This window comes from Eurosta solidaginis, chromosome 2 (assembly GCF_040869045.1).
Source record: "Eurosta solidaginis isolate ZX-2024a chromosome 2, ASM4086904v1, whole genome shotgun sequence".
Classification (NCBI taxonomy): domain Eukaryota; kingdom Metazoa; phylum Arthropoda; class Insecta; order Diptera; family Tephritidae; genus Eurosta; species Eurosta solidaginis.
Window position 1 is genome coordinate 268298063 of NC_090320.1, and position 13196 is coordinate 268311258.

General features: G+C 36.3%; 1 protein-coding gene across 2 annotated transcripts; it reads left to right on the forward strand.

Annotated features, from left to right (window-relative positions):
* The first annotated feature begins 1808 nt into the window (after positions 1–1808).
* On the forward strand, positions 1809–10614 carry SC35 (SR family splicing factor SC35). 2 transcript variants are annotated; one of them, XM_067767898.1, is made up of 5 exons: positions 1809–2004; positions 2101–2231; positions 7255–7678; positions 9015–9125; positions 10032–10614. In XM_067767898.1, exons 1-3 carry the CDS (start codon positions 1939–1941, stop codon positions 7619–7621), a joined length of 564 nt encoding a protein of 187 aa, XP_067623999.1. In that variant the 5' UTR covers positions 1809–1938; the 3' UTR covers positions 7622–7678; positions 9015–9125; positions 10032–10614. The 2 variants fall into 2 exon arrangements, with proteins under 2 accessions (XP_067623999.1, XP_067623998.1); XM_067767897.1 differs by lacking the exon at positions 10032–10614 and having other exon boundaries at positions 9015–9771.
* The last annotated feature ends 2582 nt before the right edge of the window (positions 10615–13196 follow it).

The following is a 13196-nucleotide window of genomic DNA, read 5'->3' on the forward strand; positions in this document are numbered from 1 at the left end:
CGGCAATGTTGATCAAATAGGCAAAAAAGGGAAGAGCCGCTGCCGCTACATGTCGCACCGCATAGTGTGCACGCACTTTTAAGGTCCATGCACATTATACGACGCCACATGTAGCGACACGTTCCGACTAAATATTCGCGGCATTTTTGCCTACCCTGCAAAAATTGTTGGATTACGTGTTCCATTTTCTTCATGTTGGAGTACTCTAACAATACTTCTTTGCAATGCGTTTGCGGACCGCCATCAGCCGATCATTGCTCGTTTTTTAACGACAGTGATCACGACACGATGACGATCGAACAGAGTTGCCAAAAGTAAAATATTGCATGCAAATAACTAATAATACAATTTTATTTTGGCAACTCTTATAAAATGCAACAGCGCACTGGTTTTATGTATACATATTATATTAGTTTCTTTATTCACGCAAATGCTAAATAACATAAGAATATTCGTAGTATAAAATATAAAAGTTGTATTGCCCCTCTTCATTTACTTTCATTTTAAATTAAATTCACTTCGATAATTCTTTCCGACACAATTCCTCTTTAGTACTTTGGCATATGATCCTCTGTGGGTGCTCCATGGAGTACTACAGTGAAAGTACTTTGGAAAGTACTCTCACGTGTGTACTCTATGGAATACTCACAAACAAAGCGAGAGTGGGATCACCTACTCCTCTCCTAGGACATCGCAATGTTAATTGGAGCACATTTTTTGTATGAATACATATTAGATTTGGAGCAGTCCTATACTCCCAAAGGAGTATTCCTTACATTATTTATAGAGTACTCGGGTTTTTTGAAGGGTAGTTGAGTCAACTTGGTCGTGTCGTGTCGTACGACTGTCGCTACCTGTGCATGGCTCCATTAGATAACATGCATCGAATATTTTGTCTCTACATGTAGGGTCGTATAATGTGCATGAACCTTAACACTACATGTCGCGCTGCTTATTGTGCTCCCAGAAGAGGTCGCCCTTCTGCTTTAAATCTTCGTTCAATATGGGAAACGGACGTGCGCATAGATGAATGGATTTACAACTCTTTGTTTCGAGAGAGCGCTGTCAAAATGCACATTTTTTATAACATTTATCAATGATGCCACTCCAAACAAAAATTAATAGATCTGAAAATGGGGATTTTTGACATACATTTCGGCGATTATAGTTTCAATCATTTAATAAAATGATAGTCGTCAAATATTAATTTCTTTGAACTTATTTTACAATAATACGACTAGTTAGAGTTAAATATAAACAAATCTAAGTAAAACTAACATTTCGATTAAATTAATTAGTCAAATATTGTAACTGCATTTAACTCGCAATGAAAACCATATATCCTTTTGAAATTTCAGTAAATCGGACCTATGATATAATAATTAACATTATTTAATAGATAGGGCTTATCCTACAAGTCTGGCGTTCCAGGTTCTGTGATCAAAATGGACTGGTTGCATCGGGAGTTCATATTTACAAAACCTGTTTTTAGTGATAACTTTTGAATGGTAAACAACATTTACCCTCCGCCTTCGAACTGATAATACTTACACTAAAACAAGTATTTTTATCCTTTTTCGCATAATTTTTGAACGCTATTCTACAGTTATAGGTCAAACTAAAGTTTAGCAAAATCTTTGGCACGTTTTTCGTTTTGTCTGGCAAATTTTTTGTTCTGGCAGCCGCTTCAGCTGGCGCGAGGGATTTATCTGTGATTGTTGCCAGCAACAACTAGAAGATAAATCCCTCGTGAGAGCGAAAATATAAGAGCGTAAACAAAAGATTCGTATCAATCTAATCTATGGACGTGCCAAAGAAGCATTTCTGACGACGCCATTTTGTACTGATTCTTTGACGTGTCGAGTGTTTCAGTTGAAAATTTTAGTTTTCTTGGATATATTCCCATAAATAAAGCAATAATTCAGCAAAATTTACAATATGAGTGGAGGTGGAAATAATGCTGCACGGCCGCCGCCAAGAATCGATGGAATGGTATCGTTGAAGGTGAGTTTTAAAAGAATTTGCAATTTTTGCCTGCATATTTTTTCAGCGAAATAATTGCGTGCAAAATCGATTCTCATAATTTTGTTTCCTTTTAAGGTTGATAATTTAACTTATCGCACAACACCGGAGGATTTAAGACGAGTCTTTGAACGATGCGGTGAAGTTGGCGACATTTATATTCCAAGAGATCGTTATACACGTGAAAGTCGTGGTTTTGCTTTCGTTAGGTAAGCTCAATCGTATGTATTCCATAAGAAAATCGTACTTTGTACGTGGAAATATGTATACACAGGTAAAATTTTCATTAGTGTACACGCTTTGAAAATAAATGTAAGTGTTGGTAGAGGGATCCTCCTTGATGCCAACAGTAAAACGTGACTCCCGAGTCCAAACCAAGATTGTTTCGAAAAATTTCATAAAAAAGTTTATATTTTATACGGAATCGTTAATGGTGCACGGATGGAACATACAGCCAAACATATGTGCATGCGTTGCTGATGGTCTGCTAGATAAAATAAGTCCATTCTAACCTAAAAAAAACTGCATTCACTTTCTGTCGGGTTCTTTGAACATATTTTCAGGAACCGACTTAGTTGATATGCAAATAGAAAATATTTTCACTTTGCAACTGTTGTCTACGAATTTGTCCTAGTCAATCTACGTACGAAAATAACAACTAAAAATAATTTATTATCCCCATACCGTTTTAAAAGTTATTCCTGTTGCATTTGCGTTCAGTCAGGATATTGTTTTATTTTAAATGTTCTTTGAATAAAATGCATATATAAAATGTTTTCAATTTGCAACTGCTGTCTACGAAACAATCCTAGTCGGCTTACTTACGAATTCAACAATGTCCGATGTATATAAGAGAGTTGGTCATGTTTTACAACACTGGCTCAGCAAAATTTTATCAATAATTTTCAAAGGGGTTCGACATACGCGTTTCGACCTCCGACTTCATAATCCAAAAGCGGAAATTAAAAACCCTAAATACTGTTGCTGTAGTCATAAAGACAGCAACAACTGTATATACAGCTCTCAACTCAAAATTTGATATAAAACCTATACAGGACAAGTATACGTGAAACATCATGAACAGTATCTATAGCTTTGTATGTAGATCATCAGACCAATTCTAAATATTCTCACGGAATTTTGTTCTCGCGGATTTTTTTATTTCCGCGGAAAGGTTCCTCCAATTCTTTTCTCCTAGGGAGAAGAATAATTGGGGAATAGGAATTTCGAATTTTCGAAGTCTGCTGTTTTGTCAATTGAAATGTCGTTGCGCATATCTTGTTTTGTTTAAAAAATAGAAGTTAATTATTGTTGCCTATTTGTTTGAAATTAAGAAATAAAATATAAACAATGCATAGTATTGCATTTTATGTGGTATTCACTGAAATGAGTAATAAATTGGTGCCACAGCAACATCAACAGAGGAGCAAAAGAAGAAGAAGACGGCGGGATACCCCAGCGGGTTAGGGGGTCAGAATATTCCCGCGGTAGGTATGCCTGTCGTAAGAGGCGACTAAAATACCAGATTCAAGGGGCTGTGTAGCGCAACCCTTCAGGTTGCCAGCGCAATATATAGCTTCTCGAAACCCAATTGTCAACCTCACCTATCCGCGGCGAATCCTGTTTGACTAACAGACGAGGCTCTGGCGACTCCAAGCTCCTCATGGAACTTGGGGATGGGGAGGGAGGGGATGGACTGAAGGTTTAATGTGGCCACATAAATCGTTCCCGAGATGGTAGGGATAGCACCTAATGGTGCTGTGGTACCGGATCTGTATCCGGCAAAGGACCATTACATCGATAGCACTCCCCAAAGCCTTCGGGGAGCAACCTTATCGCTACAACAACAACAACAAGACGGCGGGATAACACAAATCCGCCGGAGTTGCCTGCTTTCATTCAGCAAAACTATTTTCTGGCGGCCAAGTCGAGTTGAATTAGTCTTTCATCATATGCCAAAATCTATTTAAGCCTTCTTAAAAATCCTTGCGCAATTTCTGGATGGCTGCATCAAATATACAAAGAGCTATTCCGTTGCTTATGATATACTTTTCGCCTTAAAATAAATAATATTGCGGTTGTTGTTGGTGTTGTTGTTGTTGTTGTTGGTGTTGTTGTATTAACAGTGAGAATATTGTGGTAGAATGTAAATACATATTTTAGCACAAATTTGTACAAATAAGTGTTCTTTCTTAAAAGAACCAATTTCCTTTAACTATTTTTATACATTCCCTTTAATTTAACAAGTGAAAAAACTCGTATGACATGGCAGAGAAATCTCCCTCACATTCATAATACCTACTTTTCTCCCGGAATTTTCGTTTAGAATTGGGCTGCATATGATCAGTATATGTCTCCGCTTACGAGCTGATATGAAATGAAAATGCATACCTATAAATGCACTCCCAAAGTGAAATAACGCTATCGAATACTGGCTTTTTTAAACGGTTTTATTTAGCTTGACTTGACAGGCTGGCACGAATTTTGTAATTGAAATTTAAGTAACTTCCCGATCAGCTACAAGCTTGAAACTTGGAATATAGTTCAGAACCCGATGACAATGCAATAATAAGAAAAGAAATCGCCGCTAGGTGGCGCAAGGATAAGGATATTCAAAAAGCCATATTTGTGGGCCGATTTGGCTCAAATTTTGAACATATAATACATACAAGAATAGAAAGAGACCAATAAAAAATCGCCGCCAGGTGGCGCCTGATCGAGATATTAAAAAAAAATCATATTTGTGGTCTGATTTGGCTCATATTTGGGATTAATACATACAAGAATAGAAAGCGACCTATGAAAACAAATCTCCGCTAGGTGGCGCAAGGATCGGATATTCAAAAAAATCGTATTTGTGGTCCGATTTGGCTCATATTTGGAACACATAGTACATACATGAATAGAAAGCGGCCTATGAAAAAAATCGCCACTAGGTGGCGCAAGGATGGTGATATTCAAAAATCCTATTTGTGGTTTGATTTGGTCCATATTTGGAACACATAATACATACATGAATAGAAGCGACCTATAATGTCCGAATTGGCTCATATTTGGAACTAATATTACATACAGTCCGGTAGAAGTGGCGTCAAAATATTTTGGAGTTTGAGGAGGGCGCAGAGTCGTGTAAAGTCCTGGAGGGATTATGTATTAAGGACTTAGATTGTAACAAATTGTCAGAAAAGAGTCCTTGTAATAATTAGTCACTAAATGAACTAAATAGAACGGGAAATAATAGGCAATTAAATAAAGACTAAACACTTGAAATTAAAATGATTTGTAAGATCATAAATGCAACCATGTCAACTAATTAATAGAATAAGCAAAATTACATCACTATAAAGGCAGAAAAGAGAAGATGGTGGACTTCCGGTTCATTATTGGATTGACGACTGAAGAATAAAGTATTAAGATAATTAATCCGAACGTTTCTGCTGTTTTATTAACTATCGAAGGTAGAAATTACAGATTAAAACAATTTTCAAGTTGAACGGTTTTATTTAAAACAATACTTACATGAAGTAATTTATTTATTATTACGGTCTTTAAGACCTAGTTTAGGTTAAAATAAGAGATTGACATAAATACTCATGTCACATTTAGTGACGTACAATATAAAAACAGTTTCTCTTTGAACTTACTAATATTTTCACAGTCTTCCAAACCAGAAGGTAACTCATTGTACATTTTATACCCTAAATATTCAAGAAACCTTTTGGCGAACTCAGTTCTTATTCTAGGCAGTCTTATATTATTGCAATTTCCTGTTCCATAATTGTGGATTTCATGATTATAATGTATTTTACTAAGGTAAATCGGTAACATTCCTAACCTAAGTTGGTGTATAAATTTCGATGTGAAATAACTGACTGTAATAATACAAAAAGCTAGAAAATAATTATGTACGTCCTAGGTACTAGTCATCACTTTCTTATCATCCTAGGGCGTTGATCAGACAAATAACTTGAAATCCAATTTAACAAACGCTTATAATCCCAGTAGATCGAGTGTGTGAACTAAAAGCTCGTGATTAACAGAGTCAAACGCTTTACTAAAGTCAGTGTAAATGACATCTGCTTGTTTGCAGTCTAAAAAACCATTTATAACAAAATACGTAAATTCAAGCAAGTTGTTAATTGTTGATCTTCGACCCACAAAGCCATGTTGGCAAAGTTATATTAAAGAGATATTGAAGCCGGCATGTAATTATCTGCTCAAAAGTTTTAGGGATAGTTGAGAGCTTAGCTATGCCTCTGTAGCTCTCAATATTAGACCTACTACCTTTTTTATACAAAGGTATGATTAACGGCGGCCACCGTGGTGTGATGGTAGCGTGCTCCGCCTACCACACCGTATGCCCTGGGTTCGCACCCCGGGCAAAGCAACATAAAAATTTTAGAAATAAGGCTTTTCAATTAGAAGACAATTTTTCTAAGCGGGGTCGCCCCTCGGCAGTGTTTGGCAAGCGCTCCGGGTGTATTTCTGCCATGAAAAGCTCTCAGTGAAAACTCATCTGCCTTGCAGATGCCGTTCGGAGTCGGAATAAAACATGTACATAGGTCCCGTCCGGCCAATTTGTAGGGAAAATCAAGATGAGCACGACGCAAATTGGAAGAGAAGCTCGGCCTTAGATCTCTTCGGAGGTTATCGCGCCTTACATTTATTTTTTTTTATGATAAACGATTGTTTCCAAATAGATGGGAATGATGCGTATTCCAGAGACAGTTTAAACAATTTTAAGATAGGTTCAGATAGGCTGACAGCACAGTACTTAAGAACGCAACCGGGAACACCGTCTGGACCAGGCGAAGATATCGGTTTCAATGCAAGTAGATTCTGAAGAACAGTATCTTTATCAATAAATGTGTTTAAAATACTATTATAACTTTCCAAGCTATATGGATAAACATCGGACTGGACACATTGGGATGAATAGGTTGATTTAAAGAATTCAACAAATAAATCTGCGATTTCATGATCGGAATTAGCGTTTTTGCATCCATAAATAAAACTAAATGGAAAACCAAACGTTTTCTTATCGAATTAACAAAACTACAAAAACGTTTCGGGTTATTAATAAATTTGAATTTTCAGCCACAAAATTGTATGTTATCGAACAAAGTGGCAAGGCTAAACTCTATGACAACTTTAACTGTAGTTTAAACTGGCACTGAAAAACCGGGCATAAGAAATAGAATTTTGTCACATTAATTATTATTATCATTTCAGATTTTATGACAAACGTGATGCCGAAGATGCACTAGAGGCTATGGATGGTCGTATTCTTGATGGCAGGGAGTTGCGTGTACAGATGGCACGTTACGGTCGCCCAACTTCACCGGCACGTCGTACTAACAATCGTCGTGGTGGTGGAGGGGGTGGTGGCAGACGTCGGTCTCGTTCACCTGTACGCAGGCGCTCTCGTAGCCCAAGACGTCGAACGTATTCACGTTCACGCTCAATGGGCAGCCGTTCACCTGTGCGGCGTAGTAAGTTTTCACGTAGTCCAATTGGACGGAAATCTTTGAGCCGTAGCCAAAGTCGCAACGGTTTAGGAGGTGGTCGTAGTATTTCACGCAGTCATAGCCGATCATAAAATGCTTTGACCTAGTGTGCCATATGAGAATGATATAACGTTGGTTCAATAAATCAGGTAAATTTTAACTACACCTTTTCCAGTTTAAGTTCAGAAAATTACAATTCAAGTTCAGAAAATTACAATTTAAGGTCAGAATTTCCAATTTAAATTCAGAAATTTACAATTCAAGTTCAGAAATCTACAATTCAAGTTCAGAAAATTACAATTCAAGTTCAGAAATTCCAATTTAAATTCAGAAATTTCCAATTCAAATTCAGAAATTTCCAATTCCAGTTCAGAAAATTACAATTTAAATTCAGAAAATTGCAATTCAAGTTCAGAAAATTACAATTCGAGTTCAAATTTTCAATTCAGGTTCAGAAAATTTGTCGGGTATTTTTTTTTTCATCCAGTGGAAATAAATGTATGTAAGATGGTATCTATGTGTTAAGGAATCAATGGACAAATTAACTCGTTTAAATCAATTTCGCGTGATAGCTAAGATAAAAACTATCGCTCATAAGAAACAATTGCAATGCCATCCAGCTATAATCTTAGCGTCACAACCATTGATCTGCACTGAGTATGACGGCAGTGATGACGAAGATATGACCACTTAAAAAGTCAATGGAGCGTCCAAACTCCCGGAAGTAACGTATAGGTACTGTCTGCATAGATCTTGGCGCAATATGTCAAAATATCTCAACTTATCCGCCATCATCATCATCATGAATTGGCACTTAATCGCGATTTTTCCAGTTTCGTAACAAATCATGCCAGCTTTCCCTGTTTCGCGATAACTGACGGCGAGCACCAGGAGAGGTCAAGTCTTCCTCCACCTTCGCATCTCTGTGGCGGTCTCCCCCTTCCACTGCTTCCAAACTGCTGTTTCGACTGAAGTACTTTCTTGGCCGTAGCGTCATCATGCACTTGTTGGAAAGAATTATCCTCCATTTGATTTCAAGGTTCGGGATGTACACAACTTGAAGATAACTTGCGGTACACTGTGTATACCCAAGCCACCATTTCAACTTGGTCAACGAAGCATCAACACTTCCGCAAGTAACATATAAGTATAAAATTATATAATTAAAATAACTTTTCAAAATTAGTACCCTACTTATAAATTTCTGAATTTGAACTGTAATTTTCTGAACTTGAAATGTAATTTTCTGAACTTGAATTGTAGTTTTATGAATTTAATTTGGAACTTCTGAACTTGAATTGCAATTTTCTGAACTTGAATTGTAAATTTCTGAATTTAAATTAGAAATTCTGAACTGGAAAATCTGAACTTGAATTGCAATGTTCTGAACATGAATTATAAATTTCTGAACTTAAACTTGAAAAGGTGTATTGTAAAATTTTTCATCCAAAACAAAATTTAATGTTATAAATTTATTTGTTACAGAAGTCTCCAAATATGCGTTGCCCAGTATGCATTAAAATAACTTCATATGGTTGATTAGTAACGCTTTCAAATATAAAAAAATAATTGCATGAAGTGCGGCTAATGCAAAAGGTATAAAAATTTAATAAATTAACGGTAACCATAAAAAATAGAATAACACTAAACATACATACGTTCAAAAGAGATAAATGTGAAAGTTGAGTACAGTATCATGATGTAATTTTGACCTTTCATCTTACTTTCCACTGGATTATAACCGATTTTTTTTTTTTTATATATAATATGTTTTCTTGTTACAACACCCAGCATTATTTCATACATTTCCAACAACACAGTTAAACTCGTTTACATTTGATGAAGTGTTTAATAATACATATTTACATACATATGCTTACCCTGTATACTATTGTATATGTATGTATGTATAATGTATTTATAAACAAAAAAACAGTTTGATTGCCAATCCTACGATGACTTATTAAGAAACAATTGTAGGTTAGATTTATGTGCTACTTTATTTCAAAACAAATTACCACACCTCATTGGAATTGGATAGTAATTATCCTAAAATATCATACACTTATGGTATGCAAAAATTTAGTTTTAAAGAATGTGTTTCTGACATTGTAATCCCCTTATTTTTAAATCATAATATCAACATAGTGTAAGTTTTATAATGAATAATAATAAATGTATTCCAATATATATACCAAACACTTATAGGAAACGCAATAAAAATACATTTAAGTATTTGCAATTCTAAGTGGTTCTAAGCAGGTTAAAATACATAGGTTCTTTAATTTTTGTTAAACAAAAACCGGACTCTCAGCATGTTATTTCCCACATAAACTTCTTTTATTTATTCTACATAAAAAATACACATAAGTCAAATATTTGCATCATACATTTTGCAAAATTGTTGTGTAATTTTTATGTAGATTACATCTACAAACTTATTAAAAAAACAATTTTTTTTACATGGTGGTAATATATTTTTTACACTTCTATATAATGCAGGCAAACGAAGAGTTGCTGTAAGGGCTGCTGTTAAAGAGCGAGGAAGTGATTAAGGCAGAGTCAATTAAATAATTATAAAAAGCATGGGCAAATAAAAGCAAGGAGCAGGAGGCAGATTTCATAAATTCATTGGCGTTTGCTGCATAACGAATTTAGGTTACTGCTACCTCTTTGCTGTTAGAGCTGCTGTTTGCTGTTGTTCCAGCGCAATACCATTTGTACACCACTTAAGCTGCTGCACTTACAATTAGCTGCCAGCATGAGCCTAACACTTTGATTGTAGATCTGAAATTGTGGCTATTTTACAAAGCGCATGAATTTTTCAGAAACACAATTCAAGTGTTTGCTCCTACACGGGTTTGTTATGGCATTCTATTGATATCGCTATCGTAATTGTAACCAAGAAATAAATCCAGCAAAGCTTTCAATGCTCCTGCTTTGGTGTTGCAACTGTTTTTGTAGATCAATAAAATGTATAATTTGAACTTTCAGCCAAGAAATTAAAAAAAAAATTAATGTTGACCAATTTTATGAAACAAATGAACAATTCTTTCAATAAGAATCACTTAAAAATTTTGTTTAATTTGGAGTGACTGTTATTTAAAACTTTTGGCACTTATTTTATGTAAATATTTACTAGATGGGTTGTTCATTTGTTCGTTTCAATTTCGATAGCTATATCAATTTATCACATAACAACTCTGAATAAATTATAGTTCGAGTACGTATCCTGTCAGTTACATGTTCCTGTACAAAATGACTTATCCATGTTGTTAACTCTGCTACTGCTGACACAACCATCCTGTTTTCTCTAGCCAGAGTCACGTAGAAAAGAGTTCCCAGCCCAAATACCTTCTTTAAATGCAGATATATGATTGGGGAGAATGCAGTTGGTGATTTGTGGTGTGTACTTGCGCAGCAGTTGGAGCGGTGTACGGATAGAAAAGTTTATGATACTCGATAGCTGCTTTGTCTGCTAATTTAGGGAGCAGACAAAATATTTTATTAATGAATGCGGTGTCCGTCTAGTATATCCACATGTCGTGTGACAGGCTTAAATACGTACGTAGATAATACGGACAACAAATGCTGCAATTTTATGCATACACATACCTATAATTGGGCGCAACTTAGTAGCTGTAGGCGTTGGCTGTGTGCGTTGCTGCTATTTGCTGTTATTCGTAACCTCAGTACGCTTCTTCGTACGTTATTCGTAACTTCGTTTGGGTGGTGGTAGTTAACTGTTTTGCTGTCTGTTGGTGTTCTACTGCTTAAGTTGTAGCTGTTTCTACGAGAGATTTTATTTCTTCAAGTTTGCAGCGCAGGTATCTTCGTCAAGACTATGAAGCCCGATGTTCGACTATGCAGTTATTTGTGAGTTGATGGCCGTGCGGAACGCAATACGAGTCCTTCGGCTCGAACAAAGCAGGTGGGTAATGTATACAAAATACTTCATTGTTTTTTTCTTAGGTTTAAAAGCATACGATGTGTGTAAAAAAAAAACAATAAAAATTGGATAAGTTTAAAAAATTGCATTTTAACTAGGACCTGGGAAAGATCAAATCAAACATGAAGGTCGATTTATTAACCGATATCGCACCACCGATTTTTCGATAGGATTTAGGCTCAGGAAAAAAAGTTCCACTACGTATACCCAAAAAAAAAATAATTTTCGAGCCTGCGGAAAAAAAATGGCGAAAGGGTAAATTTTTCGACCAAAACACCCCAAAACCCACAAAAAAATTTTTTTTTTTTTTAAACTGTTTAAAAACGGTGGCTATAACAGTTAAAAAAATTGTTTGGGGTCTTGGAGCGTGTTTTAGTCGAAAAATTTACCCTTTCGGCTCGAAAGTTAGTTTTTTTGGATATACGTAGTGGAACTTTTTTTTCCTGAGCCCAAATCCTTTCGAAAAATCGATGGCGCGATATTGGTTAATAATCGACCCATTCTAATATACATAGATCCAGTACGTTCCGGTATCGGAAACTTTTGATATGACCACATTGAACCTTCTAGGCCATACCCGTTCCCCTACCTCCTAGTTCGAGTTGGGGTTGCGAGAGCCTCGTCTGTGTATGATACATGCCTATTTGTTAGAGGATTCGCCTCACGTAAGTGAGGATGACAATTGGGTTGCAGAAGCTATGAAATGCGCTTATCAACGTGATTGGTGAAATATTTTTAAATAGGCCCCCCCAATAGCTAGAAGCGGAGATATTCAAATTTAAAAACCTATATCTGCATGCAAATAGACTAAAAACATTTATAAATGTTTTTTGCTTCTGTAAAGCTAAATTTTTTTGGCGATGGCGTTTGTGAATTAAACTTAAGATTTATTCTTTGGGATTTCAGTCTGTTCTACGTACGCGAACATGCCATATTCATATCTTTTCATTACGATAACTTAACCTCTCGGAAATGTTTAATTCAGATCTTAATCGGACGAGCAGATAATACAGCTAAATATCAACAGCAAAGGTCGGTGTGGTTCGAAAGAGCAGATATGTATACCTTGACATTCTTAAGACATTTTCTTGTAGCCGATATAGCGGTTAAATATACTATACTCTCCCGCTATTTTTTCTGGGTACATTTATAGCAGCCTATCTAAGACAACCATCATCTCCTTCACCAGAAGAAGGGTCTTACCAGCCCTGATAGCAATAACAATAGATGGCGTGGCACTAGAATATGGAACCGCTGTGAAATACTTGGGGGCCACTTTTGACACCAAGCTCCTATGGAAACAACACTTCGACTCCATGAGAACTAGGGCCAGGAAGTCCATCATGTTATGCAAACTTCTAGCAGGCAAATCATGGGGCTGTAGCCCACATGTGCTAAGATGGATATATACCATGATAGTAAAACCTATGATAACATATGGCTCGATAGACTGTGTATCGAGAACAACTTTGGCGACGACTAGGCAAGCACTGTCAAAACTTCGGCGACTGGCATGCGTATGCATCACTGGAGCTATGCGCACATGCCCTACAGCAGTGCTGGAGGCTATCCTCGATCTAACCACGCTGCATATATCGATAGAGCAGCCAGCCAAGCGAACCCTCTTCAATATCGCCAAGGAGGGCTCGGCCAAAGGTAAAGTCATATCGTCCCGGAACATGGAGGAATTGAGAGAGAAGAACCCAATCTCTCAACTC